The 16,273-nt window shown below is 43.0% G+C and overlaps 1 protein-coding gene across 2 annotated transcripts in view; it reads left to right on the forward strand.

Annotated features, from left to right (window-relative positions):
- CDKAL1 (CDK5 regulatory subunit associated protein 1 like 1) overlaps positions 1-16,273 on the forward strand; it is an 877,582-nt gene that overhangs the window by 802,951 nt on the left and 58,358 nt on the right. For both annotated transcript variants that reach the window (XM_019523416.1, XM_019523423.1), the window contains 2 exons: positions 8,784-8,867; positions 12,303-12,467. In XM_019523416.1, coding sequence (XP_019378961.1) covers positions 8,784-8,867; positions 12,303-12,467 — 249 coding nt within the window. The remainder of the gene's footprint in view (positions 1-8,783; positions 8,868-12,302; positions 12,468-16,273) is intronic.

A 16,273-nucleotide genomic window follows, 5' to 3' on the forward strand; every position in this document is an offset into this window, starting at 1 on the left:
ATGTACTCACTCATGTACAACCAGATGAAATCTGGCTGCAAATGCCGTGTCTATCACACATCATATTATGGGTATTCCCTTCCACCTGTGTAATAATGCTAATAATAGAAATTAAGCAGCTGGAAAAATTGTGTGTTATGATATTCAATAAAGGAAGGGTTCAGTTATAGAATTACCACATCAAAATTTCTCATAGGAGAAACCAGAAATGAAACACAAATTTATAAATGGCTTGTCTGCAAACTGAGATTTCCAAGCTGCCTGGCAACTGTTGCAGTGTAGAAGGAGATCTGAAGACCAGTGCTTGTTACATCATTGTAAGTGAAAGCAAATCAGTGCTATGTAGCCAGTGTGAAAAAAATTGTATTCGTCTTGAAGAAAGGTCAGGCAAATTTACTGCTGTCATTTGTGATGCTGTGCTTAGGAAACATTGAAATCCTATTCCAGTAAGGTTTTTCAAGTCTTTCCAAGCAAAGACTCCAGTACAGACATCCATTAAGTTTTAAATAGTGGGTCAGAATTGTACCTGGAGGTGAGCACTTATTCCCTAGAATTTAAAACTTACATGCCTCCAGAGACGGATGAAATTTAATATGTGTATATATTAATATATGGATTATATTTAATAATAAATATAAGAATAAAATACTGGCTTACTTCATGGGTACATACATGAAAACAATGCTAAAGTTAAGTCTTATTACACACAGTTTTTATTATGTTATCCACATATTTAACTGTTTTAGGAGACAGGTAAGAAGACCAGGCTCTTTTAAGATTCCATAAGAATGTGCAGGTAGATAGACTGGGGATGCAAAATGGTGGATCCGTCTGGCGGTTGGACTCCATTTCCCAGTAGCCCCTGACCACGTGGCTGGGGCTGGTTTCCATGGAAACCCCAGCAGCAGCTCCACTATGATAGCGTGGGGCTGGCATTTCCATGGAGCCTAGCCCCGGCCGCACTGGCAGGGCAGGGAGCTACTCCAGGCCTGGGCTGGGATCTTGCCACAGTGACAGTGTGGTCTGGAGCTGGGCCAGACCTGCAATTTGCAGCCTGCATGCTTCGGGCATGGGGCTTGCAAGCAGTGGACTGGGTCACTGCCCTGGCTCTGGACCATGCTGTCACCACTGCAAGGAGCCAGGACAGCCATGATGCGCTGCCTGCATGCCCCTGCCTGGAGCATGCAGTCTGCAGATCATGTTTTTACCCTGGCTCCGGACCATGCTGTCACTGCTGCAAGGAGCCAGGGCAGAGCTGCAATCCACTGTCTGCATGCCCCTGCAAGCAGCATGCAGGCTCCAGATTGTGGCTCTGTCCTGGCTCTGGACCACACTATCACCACTGCAAGATCCCAGCCTGGCTTCAGAGTAAATAACTCCCCGCCCTGTCACATGCCCTACCAGCACTACAGGGGCCAGTCTTCCCAGAAACCCTGGCCCTGTGCTATCACAGCGAGGCTGCTGCTGGGCTCTCCATGGAAACCTTGCGCAGCCGTGCAGTCAGGAGCTGCTGGAAAATGGAGCCCACTGCCAACCAGATCCAGCCTGTGGGTTGGACTGTGCCCACCCCGATAAACCTTTATGGCCTTTGTCAGATGTTAGTTTCCACTGTCTGATGATAACTTCTTTTAATTATAATTGAACACTGGTTAGAGTCTCATTTTCTGTCTTAAAATCATATATGATCATTTACTGTTGTCGTTCCCATATACCCAGTAGAATAATTGATTAAATGGAACTTTTTATTTTCTGTCATTATGAGAGTGAGTCTGTAACTGTCTGAGTATTAACTTCCCCTCCCAGGCTGGTCATGCAAAGTCTTTAAATCCAGGAATTTTTCTTTTAGTTCAGACAAATGAACCACTCAAAGCTTCTGATGCTCACAGTGTGTCCCACTTCTCCTATCCACACATCTACTGCATACGTACATTAGCTGCTTGGCCTGTCTATGAAGCTGCATGCAATCTTGCTTCCAGCAAGATTGATGGTATACGATAAACTCGTTCTCTCCTTTTTTCCCCATGTTCCCAAGAAATTTTAGCTCTATACATTCTACAGTTTCCCCAGGAGCAGAGACACCTCAGGCCGTTGTTCCGGTATATGCTTCTTAAGGCCAAAATAGTTAGCAACAAATGGAGAAAGGAGATGCTGCTTGTGTCGTATGATCAAAACCAGGTGTTCTTTCCTTTTTTTTTAAAGTATGAATTGCTGTAAAGTATACTAAGCCCAGAGTTTTCCTTCTGCTAACAATGAAGTTAACCTGTCTTTTAACAATCTAAGTTCACCATTAGCAAAAAAAGATCATGTTGTTCTAATTATAAGCTGACCTTGCATATAAGTTGACCTCCACATTTTCAGTTTTACAAGCCCGAATATAAATGCCATATTTTTCTGATTATAAGTCAACCTTTTTCCCTTAAAAAAGAGCCATGACTTCTGTGCAGAGTTGATCTATAATTGGAACAGTAGTGTAGAGCAGATAGCTTGCCCTTAAGGTCCTCAAGGATGCTGCATTGAGTCATCTTTTCTGTCATGGTGTCAGTCATGACAGTAACAGAATATAACTGAACTATATTTCTTTAAATATAGGTTGATAACTACAGATAAAGTACTTGAACTATAATTTTCTTTACAAAATCCCAAAAGAGAATCAAATAATCAAGAACCCAAAGGCTTAAATGCCCTAAAACTACTAAAATAAAAGGTACAGTAAAAAGTATTTAGTTTTTTTATTGCATACACAAAAAAGGTTAAGTACAAAAATCAAGAATATTTAATGAAAACCTATTGGGTATTTATTTGTTTATTACATTTTGCTCGCCTTCCGTCAGAAATTAACTCATGGAACTGATGTAGGAAAACTGAATTACAGTGCTACTTGGGAAGAATGGTTGAGGAAACCATCTTGGTTCCATTGATAAATCCACACAGGTTTTACTTTCACTCCTTGATACGGTACTGCCTGTCAAGGGCACAGGGAGGGATACCATAGTAAGTCTTGTCCTTGGTCAGCTTCCATGGGATCAGGTCCATGAACTGTGGTGGTGGTATGGGTCATCCAGCCATTTGGGTTCCTCCTTGTTTAAGCTGAGTAGCCCACAGTACTGCTACTAAGATGGAGATGACTCTTGCAGCACTCCTAAGGGCCAATCATGGTGGTCCTTAAAGGCAGGTTTTTTGCTCCATTGTATTGCTCTGATTATAAATCAACCCAACATATAAGTCAAGTAGGATTCTTACAGCTCTTTTGAAAGAGAAAAAGGTTGAGTTTGCCACTTAAATAAATACCATATTGTTCTGATTATAAGTCAACCTTTTTTCAAGCTATTCTTCTTTGACATTTGCCCCCAGCAAATAGGTTATTCAAACACCTTCCTAATTCCACCTCAGTGGGGTTCTCCCCAGCTACTCTGAATTTTACACAACACCTCAAGATGTGACAGTCAGGTTGTAGCTTTTGTAGCCCCACAGCAGAATACGTAAGGCTATCATTGGACCTCATCTTGCTCTGCCCTGGTCTAGGACCAAGCAGAAGGAATGTTTACCAGACTCCCTCCAGGCTGTGGCTTGCAGTGTAGGTAACAGAACAAATGGACTAAAAACATTAGTCGCCAGCAGAAATTGGAGGAGGAAGAGAAGCAGCATGCTTCAATCAAGGAGGTGAGACTGTATAGTGTACTGAATAACACTCTTATGTACCACAAAACAATCCTTAAGGGATATCCTGACCTGATATTACATCAGGATGATCTTTATAAGTTGTGATGCTGGTGAACATTGTAAAACAATGTCAGGATATACTGTATTTACTCAAATACAAGATAAGTTTTTTCCCCAAATCAGCTTAGGGGGAAAAGCCCCTTATCTTATAACCACATTAAATATGTTGTCTATTATTAAACTGGTACAGAAAGCAGTATGTGCTCAGTAATGGAAACCAACTATGAAGCTGACTAAAAGCAGCCCATACTGAGCAAGACTAAAATACATGGCCCATATAGGACAAACAAAGTGATGGGAACCTACCACAAGGATAGGGTAGTGTAGCCTGTCTGAATAAAATATATGCTAGTGTCCATTGCATAGAGTCCCACATAGTGCCAACTCTTTTTCACATCATAGTGAACCACTACATTGAATACATTTCAACTACTTCATTCCCACGGTTGAGCTGCACATGTATTTCCCATTTCCAATACTTCCTGTTACTTCACCAGCCTTACATACCTTACAATCACCAACTAGAACCCCAAACAATTCATTTAGAATCCCTCTGTCGCCCCCTCCCTTTCAGCCTGTCATATGGCTAGTGTAGCCCTGCCCTCCATGAAGTGGAACCAGTCGAGGTTACCCTGTGCTTCATCTGCATTTAAATTTTTGGAGGATCCCAAGACTTGTGACAAGAACACTTGGTTCCATTCATGAGTGGGGGGACAGTTAGCACCTGGAGCCTTTGTGGAGGTACCTAGTGTACACATATACTGAGCAGTGGGGTCAGGGTCACCAGAGCTTGAAACATCATTGATTCCACTGAGGCCTAGCTGAATAAATTATATAGAAAAGCTTGAGCCTATTGGTTTTGGACTCAAATCATGAGCCTCTTGTAGGATAAGATCAAGTGTACTATATTCGATGTATAAGTAAGTATAAAAGTGCTGCTCAAAAGTATGTTGATGGAGTATCTGTGCTAAAACTTACAGCAGTTTCAGGAAAAGCAAAATGCTTCATTTCTGGATGAACAAAATCTGTGGGTACCTGTAGAAATTTGCCTACATGCAAATTTTGCTCCTCTTCTTTCATGTGTCTAAGAAGAGCAGGGGACAGTAACTGGGGGGAAGGGAAAGTGGCTGCAGGGGAAAGAATTTGGTGGGGGGGGGGGAATGTAAAGGGGCCTACCTGACCTCCTAGATTTATTTTCCCTGCTGTAGCTGTGGGAAGGGTACAAAAATTCAAAGCAAATCTCCAATAACTAGGTTCTGTACCTGAAAAATTACAAGAAAATTAACTTCAAGTAAATATGGTAACTGACATTTTAGGCCTGACAGTTTAGGCCAGGCGTAGGCAATGTTTTTCGCTTAAGTGCTGGAAAAACTGCAATGTTTACATTGTAAGGTGCCAGAAAAACAAAACTGGGGCAGGGGGTACATGGCAGGATGCACTGCATATTAATATAGTGAATAATCATAAATTTAGTTTATTTTTTATGGTAAATACCAGGTTTTCTAAAAATTCTGTACCTGGTGACAATAACTAAACTTCATGTACTGCCTTTGTTCTTGTGTAGTCTTTTTTGTTAAGCACATTTTGGAGGGAATTGGGAAGAGAGATGAGAGATTGGGAGGGAGGGAAAGAGGCGTGGGGAGAAGCAGGCATGGAGGGAGGCACTGCGGGCAGGTTGGCTCAGGCAGGCCCTTGGGAAGGTGGCAGCCAAAGAAGACAGGGCTGGGCAAGGAGTGGGAGCTGCTCTGGAGCTCCTTAGACATGGGCCGCAGCAGGCGTGCCCAGTGGCACCCAAGGTGAGGCCCAGCCTAGCCCACATGGCTCTGCAGGGATGGAGCTCAGCCACCCTGCCCACAAGAGGATGCCACCTGGCCAGTGCAGGACACCGGGCTCAAGGGATTCCTGCCTCGGCCTGTGTGTATGCCAGGTACAGCGCAAGTGGGGTGGAGCCCCCTGGACCGCTTGAGGCTCAGTTGGCTAGGAGCCTGCAGCATAGCGGCCCTGCACAGTGCCTGCCCCAGCCCCCTGGGGAGCTGCAGGTAAGCAAGGCCAGAGCTGGGGCAACCACGCCAGCTCTTCCCAGGAGCTCTCGCCACCAGGCCCTTGCACCAGGGATGGCTCTGCCCTACTCGCACTGGTGATCAGGGAGCTGAGCCTGGAGCCAGAAGCCAGGCAGCATCCCCTCACAGGCAGGACAGCTGTGCCCGTCCTTGCAGAGCTGCGTGAGCTGGGCCAGGCCATGCCCTACCTTAGGTGCTGTTGGGCACCCCCACCAGCCCACCTGCCATGGCCTGAGCCCACAGAGCGTCAGCCTCCATTTTCCACCCAGTCTCTGCCTTCCTAAGGGCCTACCTGGGATGGCCTGCCTGCAATAGCTCCCCTGCGCCACCCGGTCCCTGCCCCGACCTCCCAGCCCCAGAGCTCGGCACCCCAATGCTGCCCCCACCTGGGTGGGACAGGGCATCTCTCTGCCCAAGCCCAGGGTTCACCCACCTGCTGGAAGCTTCCAGCACAGCACCCGTGTGCAATGCCTGCCCAGGCCCTGGCCCCTCTCCCCACAGCTCCCTCCAGGGGTCAGGCTGGCTGAGAGGCATAGCACGGGGACATGGAGTGGGGTTAACAGAACACAGATTGCGTCCCTGCCTGTGTTCTCCTGACTCTGCCTCTGGGACCTGTGGCTGCTCTGGAGAGCCCAGAGAAGCAACTTAAAAAAAAAAAAAATTGGTAAACAATTTCCTTGCACACCTAGCATGCTGGGGGAAAGGTCTCCATGGCCACTAATTGGCATGCATGCCAGAGGCTGCTGATCCCTGGTTTAGGTCGACCTTCTTCAGTGCCGTGCAACCACCAAGTGTTTCCCCAAGGTTGAGTATTGCAGATCTAAGACTTCTTCTGCTCTGTTCCATTATTCTGCAATAGAGCCCACACTTCTGACATAGCACTACAAAGCCACTTTAGGTTGTGATCTTAAAAGTTATGGCCAAACACTTCATAGGATCAAAAAAAGGTAAATGCTCTGTTCAGGGGAAGTGTTCCTGTCATCTTATGACAGGAATATTTTTTTCCAGCCCTCTCGACATGCATACTACATATAGGGGCATATTGTATTGTTGCATTATGTTCGTTTACTAAAATGTTAATACACTTCATCTATCATTATTTGTAATTATAGACTTCCTAGAGAACCACTAATACATACTTACACTATGTTATAAACAGCTGTCAAATAGCAAAAATGTGCAAACTTGCTATGCTTTCTCCCTTTAGGACTCTCACTGACCTAATCTTGACCAGCTCTCTCTTTTTACCTGCCCATAATTATTGATCCCAAGAAAAGATACAAAAACAACTTAAATGCAGATTCTCTTTACTGCTTGCTACTTATTGAATGTAGAATTCTGTCAGTTGACCTGGGTATACATGTGACCTCCTAACATAAGGGCTAGGTACAGACATTCAAAAAGCCTACGGTGAAATCGATCTAAGTTGCATGGTTTTCTGTAAGCAGTGTAATTTAGATCAGTAGTGAACAGAACACACATTCTCCCTTTTGTGGAGGGGAGCAAATCCTAGACTGGGTTCAGCCATTTTTAATCTGGTCTATGTGTATTGAACTTCTGTTACAGGTATAGATTGGTTTTGTGTGCCAATATTCTGTTCTGTAACAGGTATAGACTAGTTTCCAATCACTTATACTGGTAAAAATGTGATGTCTGTACCTTGCCAGAGTAATTCTTTGATAGGAAGCCCCAAGAGTTTCCGTATACGGGCTACCTCTAGAACGTGGTGTCAGGGATTTTACTTTTTCCTTTATTAGTGATGTGACTTTGTTTATATATACACTGCATGCTTAAAAGCTAAGACATGCTGATGAGTCTGTCAATGTGGATCAGGAGTAAAAGCAATAAACAAATTCATCTTGCAAAACAGCTTTAATTTCATGAACGCACGTCTCTGTCAGAAGCAATTCAAGCTATTTACACTAAAACAACTAAAGATGGGCTAAAACTAAAAAATTAAGTTCTGAACATCTCTGAGCTTTTGGAAAATCTTGGTGTACACTTCTAAAGGCAGCCCAATGATGGACCAAATCAAAAACTCTGATACAGACCAATATACAAATAAAATGCTGTAGCCATTTTGCCCAGGATGCATGCTTCTTTCAGTTTCATTGGCTCTGTGTGTTTTGCCTAGAGCAGTGGTTCCCAACCCTCTTTTTTCCACACCCTGCTGCTCGAAGCAGAGTGCGGCGGCAGCAGCAGCAGTCCGAGGTCAGAGGATCTCCCAGCACATGGTGCAGCTCGTCTTTTCTGTGCGGTGCCGCTGGCATTGCCCCCGTGACCCTCATTTGGGTCACGACCCAGGCTTGGGAACCTCTGGTTTAGAGCCTTCTTCCTTATGGTAAACTCTAAACGCTAAGATCTAACAGTGCATATCCTGTGCTGACTGCATCTACTGACGTGGGAACAAGCATGATCTTACAAATATAGCATGATGATATTCCCTGAGGAGGATGAGAAGATGGGCTGAAACCATTTTTGTGTACTGACTAATTTGGTGAATAGTAAATGTTGTTACATAATTGTAATCAGATCCAAAAGGTGAAGGGGCCTGTTTAAAATTAGATGATTTCTGGAGGGAGTTTTCCAGGATATCGCAGTTTCTCATCACTCCCAGGTATTTGCTACTGTTTCATTTTGTCTTGGGGTTTTTGGGTGTATCTAACATAATTTGTGAACCACTGCAAGAGGGAGCAGGAGAGCTGGTGGAGTTTGTTTGCCTGTTGGATTTTAGAGGGAAAAGTTATGGAGCATACATGTATGTTGAAAATAATTTAATTTCTGTAACTGTATTAAAAAAAATGAATAATCAGAAACACCAGAATTTCACATTGAACAATTACAGTATGTCATGTCAAGCGATGTTGATTTCATTGAATCACTTGGTCAGTATTGTCTTGAATTGACGCTCATGGTTTTTCTTGTTTCAGCTGCTGCTAAATTAGCCAGTAGGGTTTGTGCATCAGACTCATCTCTCCTTATCTTTGTATTTGTATTTTCCAGGTTGGCGAGAGGCAGAGAGTTCTGGTAACAGAAGAATCTTTTGATTCCAAGTTTTATGTTGCTCACAATCGATTCTATGAGCAGGTACAGTTAAATAAACCAAAAAAATCTTTTTATTTAGCCTCTGCTTTTTGATAATCTTTATATGTTAGGCCACCAGTGAAAGTGCACCAGTGCAAAAGAAAAAAGCTTGAGAGAAAAAACACTCAACGCAGGGAAGGTGGGGTATCACCATCTATACTCATTCATGTGTTATTTTGCATCTTTTGGGTCTATACCTCTCCAAAAGGTTTGCTTTTCAATTAATTTAAAATTCCTTTTTGTGTAACTTCGTGTACAGATATCAGAAGGTGTGTCCTGAAGCATTACAGAACTGCTAATTTCTACATATATCAATCTCATTATTTTCTTAATATTTTAATCCTGATGATTTCCAATAATTCTTCAGATAGAAATTTTGCACTTTGTACAATGCACTTCACCAAAATCTGTTTAAAAAGATGAGGAAAAGTCAGAAAAGATCTTGGTTCAAAGACCTAGGCCTCTCCTGTTTAGACTGATAACACTTAAAATTATATACCTTCTTTTTAAATTTCACTTTGTAAATGGAATCATTCTACACAGAAATGTGGTCCTTCTGAACAGGAAATACTGAATCCACCCTGGAAAATTATAACCTTTACAAAAATGCAATTGACTTGTTGCAAGCTAATTTAGCTTTGCTGGAAATTTCTGCATGTCCCTCAATTCTTGCAGTAAAGTTAAGGGTTTTCTTGTGTTTGATAGTTTATAATTGATTGCAGTATTGCTAAGCTTGTCTTAACTGCCATGGTACAGGTGCTAATGGTGACAATTTGTGATATACTAACCAGAATTTTACTTTTTCTTCTTTAACTGCTGTATAATGTTGCAAACACATACCTGACTTTCTGCCTAGTATATAATAGACCTGTCTCGGAATTACTGCTTTCCAGATATTTTTGTCACACAAGGTGTCTATTTTTCCCCAACTTTTTTTTCCAGGCTAAACCTTATTTTTGCTTCTTACAGATCTCTGTGCTTGAAAAATGGGCAAGTAGTTCAAGTTTTTGATTTTCTTTCATAGCTTAGTAGTCAAGCATGAAAATAGTTAGGCAAGATAATGATTAAAAGCTTCCTTTATATGAAAATGTTCCAGTTTCATGGAAGTGTCATTAATTTAAAGACAGAAAATGTTTTATGCTGTTTTTTACAGCCCCTACCACAGTGGGTCCCATGTTTTGACTAGGATAGATAGGGACTACAGCAATATGGATAAAACCAGTAGCCATAATTCAAAGTTTAATTTTGTGAGAGATTTTTCGTTATTTGAATGTTTATGCAAAAAAGTGGTTATGTTTCTTTTCCTCAAAACTATTTACTTATGATATTTGTTAATATAACATGGTAATTATGTTCCTTGTTGGGCTTCTTGTCCAGGTACAGACATTGCACTTTTACCAGTATAAGTTATTGGACACTGCTCTATACCCATAACAGAAGTTCGGCGCACACAGACTGGTTTAAAAATGGCAGAACACAGTTTGAGATTTGTCCCCCACACACCTCACCAAAGGGTGAATTTCTGTTCTGTTTGCTACGTATATAAACTACACCGCTTACAGAAAACTGCATAACTTAGATGGAGTCTACCTCAGGTTTTTTGAATGTCTGTACCTAGCCCTTACGTTAGGAGGTCAAGTCTCCTTTTCCCAGCCGTGCCAGACTTCTGACTCCAGTAGTTTTGTTGACTCTGTAGTGCTTTACAACCACTATTTAGTGAGTAAATATCATTGTTCCTATATTGCAGATTGGGAAACTGAAATTTAAAGAATTAAAGTGGTGTGCCTAAAGCGAACTATTGTTGTCAATTGAAAACTTTGAGACTCTTGGTTTTTGATTGGGGACTTGTCTATATTAAAAGGATTTGTCAGCATAACTAACCATACCAGTAGAGCTCTTATAGCAAACTTTCCCTAGCAGAATCATACCTCATGCCTGCAAAAGAGTTATTTTGCTGGTATGCCTTAAACTAGTTCTCTGGACCAGAGTAAGTGATACCAGTTAAATGACTTGTGCCGGTAAAACTGTGTACAACAGCATTTCTGTTAGCCTAGGTATGTTGGTAGAAGTGTAAAACCTCAAGTGTAGACCAAGTATGACTCTTGATTGACTAAAAGAGCACAGTACCTCCCAGGCATTTTCACACAGCTTCTGTCTCTCTGTTTCCCAGTTTCTAGATGAAGATGATAATGACTTCCCCTCATTCTTGTCTCTGGAAACATGTTACAGATGGGAAAGCTAAAATTCACAGACTAAGTGACTTACGGAGAAAGTACTAAGGGCTAGTTCTTAGCTTTGGGTTACCACTAAGCTTCTGTGAGCTTTGTCTTAGGTAAAATGAAGGCAATGGTACTTACTTACTTTAAAGGAGTCTTTAGGCTGCCTGGCAGAATTGTGGACTTGGGAATCCTGAGCTTGTCACTTCTTTGAGGCTAACCATAGAAACCACCCTTCTCCCGAGAGTGAACCCTCAAAATAACATGAAATGACACCTTATATTTGATCATTGCAGCATTCGTCAGCTATTTTGTAATTATTCTTGTGAAAAATCTTCACTGCTCCCCTCTGAAAATAAGTCTAGGTGGCTAAGCAAGTACCTTAGTTTTATTGCTGCTTTGTCCTGTAGCAGTTTAACTCCATTGTTGGTTCCGTTGCTAGAAGTCCTTGCTATGACATTTGTTCTTGAAGTAAAGGAAGAAAAAACATTTTAGTCATTTTGAAATAACACCATTCTTACCGCTCCACAAGAGTGTGATAAGTTTTCTACATGACATGGGTGAATTTATGGTTTTTCATTTATGTCCTCTGAATTTCTCAAGGATGCCTGGCTCTGCAAGTCCAGAAGGAGTGGCTTTGGCCTCTGTTCTAGTGGCATGCTCCTCTGCTTTCAAATGCACCTGCTGTGTGTCATGATACCAAGACCCTTATCGATTTCTCTGCATATTTCTAAAGCTTAGTTTAAAAAAGAAACTGCTTTGCGAAGACAGTGGTTATGGTCTTGTTTTAATATTTCTTCTATCACAACACTAACAAACACAGTCAAGACAAGGACTGTGAGGACATGCAGAAGGACCCAGTCTGTGCCCTGAAAAAACTTTGAGTGTAGCTTTTTTCAAACCAGCTTGCACAGCACCCAGTCACTGCTCCACTCCCTCCCCCCGCTGCCGCTGTGCTCTTGCCACGGTTTTTCCCCACAGCCAAAGACCCCTCAGCCCCCTGCCTCTATGGGCTGGATAAAATGGCCCCACAGACCAGACCTGGTCCACGGGCTATAGGTTAAACCCAAGGTAGAACATGAGAATGATTGAGATACATGGTTTTGTGCTTTCCTGCTGAAAAAACCCTTTAACCCTTGAAAGAAAAAGGTGGATGCCTGTCCTATCTAGGACCTTCAACATAGAAGATGTGTCTATAACATCTGAGCAATTTCTTTTGCAGGTTCTTGTGCCAAAGGATCCTGGATTTGTAGGTAAAATGGTAGAAGTGGACATTTATGAAGCAGGAAAACATTTTATGAAAGGGCAGCCAGTGTCAGATGCCAAAGTGTATACCCCATCCCTCACCAAACCGTTCGCAAAAGGAGAGGTTTCTGGTGTAACAGAGGTGAGTAAAGATGTTTTCTGCTTTACTACACTGGTGAAACAGCAGCTGTTCCAGCATAATGATTCCAGGATATGTATCTGTTATCGTTTATAGCTCCCCTTTTATGTATGCATGAAGCTTTAATCTTTTCTGACAGATTGAAATCTGAATTTAAAAGATGTTTTTTGCTGATGCCCATAGATTTACTTCATTGCTTCTAAAGGCAATAATGAGCTTGTTTCTTGTTCCAGGATGTAAGATGAAGGAAGAAATTACTAGTAGGGAAAAGATTTAATATCGGTGATTACATAATTCTGTATATTTCGAACTCAGCGAACTGCAGGAAGGAATTTGCATTTTTTTTACCCCCCTGCTCCCTCCAAATTTGTAATTTATAACATGTTAATTTTAAACTTTTATTAATACGTCATCTTGGGGTGGGTCTAGATGTTCAAATGTTACTATTTGGGGTAAAGTACTGCATACCTACAGTGTATTCAATAGAAGCTAAACAGCTGATCTAGTCACGTAGAGAAAATAAAACTTTTTTTCTTTTTTTTTTTTTTTTTAGAGGTAACCTGATCCTTGTTTTATACCATAGTAAATATGGCTGTTTGCCAAGTATTCTTTTATGTTGCATGGAGCTCCAGTTGTAAAAACTGATGAAGTGTGAAATGAAAATGTGTATCACATTTCTAAGCATCATTTGATGTCCTTTCTCTAGCACGATTGTTAGGAACACCAAAAAATATGAAGCAGTAGTTTAGCATATGGCAGAAAGATAACTGACAGTTTATTCAGCCACTTTTCTGGAAGGGGGTGGAGGGTTGCCTTTTTATAGTAAATTGCAAGCAAGTATTAATAAGAGAGAAAATTGACAATTATGGGTTATAGTTTGACGTGGTTTTAAATAGATACTTGTCAACTAGTGCTTAGATAAGGTGGCATGGTAGCTCTATTGCAAACAAATTTAGCTGTGGAAGCAGAGTGCAGTGATATAACAATAATGTATACACAATAATGTGTTTGACAAATCATGGAACTGAAGTAATAACCCCAGGTTAAAATGGTGTTGGGTCTGTGTTTGTGTGTTTGCCTGGCACGGGACTGTAAAAGGAATAAGCAGCCAAAATCTCAAATTGTCTGATTGGATTTTGTAGCTACTTCAACACAGCTGGTTTTTTTATCATAACATTTTTTTAATAATCTACTGGAACAGAACCAGAGCTGTCATTAAGTTGGCTGGCACTGCCAAGTTCGTAGCATGGGAACCAGCTGACAGAATATTGACTGATATTTTATATATATCAAAAGAGGGAAGCTAACAAAATTATTAAAATCAACGCTATTCTTAACGTTTCTGCAGCAAAGTGCAGAGCTACAGTGAGAGGCAAAGTTCTCAAATGTTACACTGTAACCAATCTCTTTCATTCCCAAATCTGTGGCAACTATAAGAGTGGGAAATTGTAAGTGGCTTTTCATTACTTTTTTGGCTGATGATGAGTTAATTCCTTTAAGGAAGTGGCTTTACCTGTTTGCTTATTGGATATGCTAAGGAGGTACTATGCCCCGCCCCCCCAACCTCATTTTCATGCAGGCCCCTGAACCATAGTACTAAACGAGTCATCTTCAACATTAAGATATTAAATCTGAATACCTAGAACCACTGGTTCTTTCAGTCCTGCAGGCCAGATGAGTGGTATAGGATTGGGTCGTGGTCCATGGGCCTGATCCGGCATGCCAGACCCAGCTTAGGACATGGACCTGTGCCCAACCTCGACCCTGTGTGCACCGGATTGGGCCCACTTCCACTGTCACAGCCTTGGCCTCAGCCCTGCATATGCTGGATTGGGCTTGCTGGCCCTGAATGCAGCCCCAACCTTGACTCCATGTGTCCTGGATGGGACCTGCTGTTGCTACAGCCCTGGCCCTGTGCAGGATCAGGTCCCAGGCCTGTGCATGCCAGGTCAGGCCCTGACCCTGGTCCTGTATGTGTGGGAGTGGACCCATTGCCCCAGCCACAGCTCCAACCCCACATGCACTGGATCAGGCCCCAGCCCTGTCCACGTGTGCACCAGTGGAATCCTGTCATCTGGCTCGTGGGGCTTGAAAATTTGGTCCTGGGGAGGGGGCAGGGGAGAGGAGGAGGCAGCAGCAGTGTTAATTGCTAGCAGTCCCCTGCTGCCAAATTTCCAGAAGCTTGGGGAGCCCCACAGGTCACATGACTGTGGGCTGGAATTGATCGGTGGGTTGGGGATTGAGCATCCCAGCATAGAAACATGCTTCAGTCAATTTCTTCTTTACAAAACAGCCTACAGCTATTAGTTTGACCAGTTGCCACTGACAATTGGTATGCTGCCAGCAGACACAGAAAGAAACTGCAGCATTCTGTTTTCGTCATTGCATTTACCTGGACAAATAGGTAGTTTTAATATTAATTATTAGAGTTGGGCCTTTGGCAACATTTTGAGGACTGCCTTTTTTCCACAGATAAACTTGAGGCATTCAGTTTTTGCTCAGCATTTTCCTGCAGTCACCTGTGATGGCCCTTTTCATATATGAGAACATAGTGCCCATTTGGGCCCCATAGCATTTGCAGCTATCAGGTTGTAACTAGCTCCTAAATGGTTCTCTTTAGCAATCAGATTGCAATCACTCACCATAACTCTGTTCCTGGACAGGTAGCTAACAGTCAGTACCTTCTAGCTGGCAAGGCAGGTGACTGAGATGCGTAAGAGATCAGCGATCATGGTACCATTAGCACCGGGCTATCGTCAAGGATGCAAACTGCTCTCATCTGTTTACATTTTTGGGGGTGAGAAAGGTTCCTGGTTTGGGAACCTGTTGAAGAGCTATGTGAATTTATACTTAGGTTCAGGCCATCTGGAGCAAGACCAGAACATTGGGAAGATATAGGCCCTTTTCCAGGAAAGTGTTTAACCATGCTTAAGTCCACTTAAAAATAAATTATCTAAACACATTCCTAACTCCAAAGTAAATGGGATTTCAGTACAGACCAGAAAGTTAAGCGAGTGCTTAAGTATTAAGTAATGATAGAATACTCAATACTCCAGAGTCATGGCAGCACACTCACAGTTGGACCCAGTAAAAAAAAATGTAGTGTGGTTTGAATATTTCATGGATTCCAGTCATACTCCTTCTCTCTAATGAAGAATGTTCTGCTAGAAATATTAGAACCTTCCAAAACCATACACATTTTTAAAAGACAGACGCTGGTATAAGTCAAGGGGATCAAGTAAAATTTTAAAATTGAAAACCCCAGGCCCTGCCCTTGCAGCAGCTCCAGACACCCAGCTGTTGCCTGTGGAAGGCAGTGGCTTCTGTGATGGAGCATATCACAGAGCACGGCTCTCCTTCCCCTGAAGGCAGTACGGCTGAAGGAGAGCCCATGGTGGGGTGGGTGCAGGCTGCCTGCTGTGGGCTTGGGCTCTCTGCCCTGCTACCCTTCCCTCCCCAGGGCCTCTGAGGCCCAGTGGGCAAAACCTGGCATGGCAGGGCAGAATGGGGCTGGGTGGGGAAGCTCAGTGTCTCTGCTGTGAGCCCCGCACCACCCTGGCAAAACACTCTCTGACTGTCCAGCAGTGGTGAGAGACACAACTCTGCACTGCCACCCACACTGCTGCTGGGTGGGCAGGGGGCATCTTGTAAGGGTGTCACGGGCCTTTTAGCAGCAACGAACTTCCCTGCCAGGCCCTAGTCTGCCCTGCCATGCCAGGTCACGCCCGCTAGGCTGCAGAGGCCCCAGGGTGGGAGGAGGGTGAGGAGCCTGCACTGGCCCCGTCTCGGGGGCATGTACCCCCCCCCCC

Source organism: Gavialis gangeticus, unplaced genomic scaffold (assembly GCF_001723915.1).
Source record: "Gavialis gangeticus isolate Ggan-Ray unplaced genomic scaffold, GavGan_comp1, whole genome shotgun sequence".
NCBI classification, from domain to species: domain Eukaryota; kingdom Metazoa; phylum Chordata; order Crocodylia; family Gavialidae; genus Gavialis; species Gavialis gangeticus.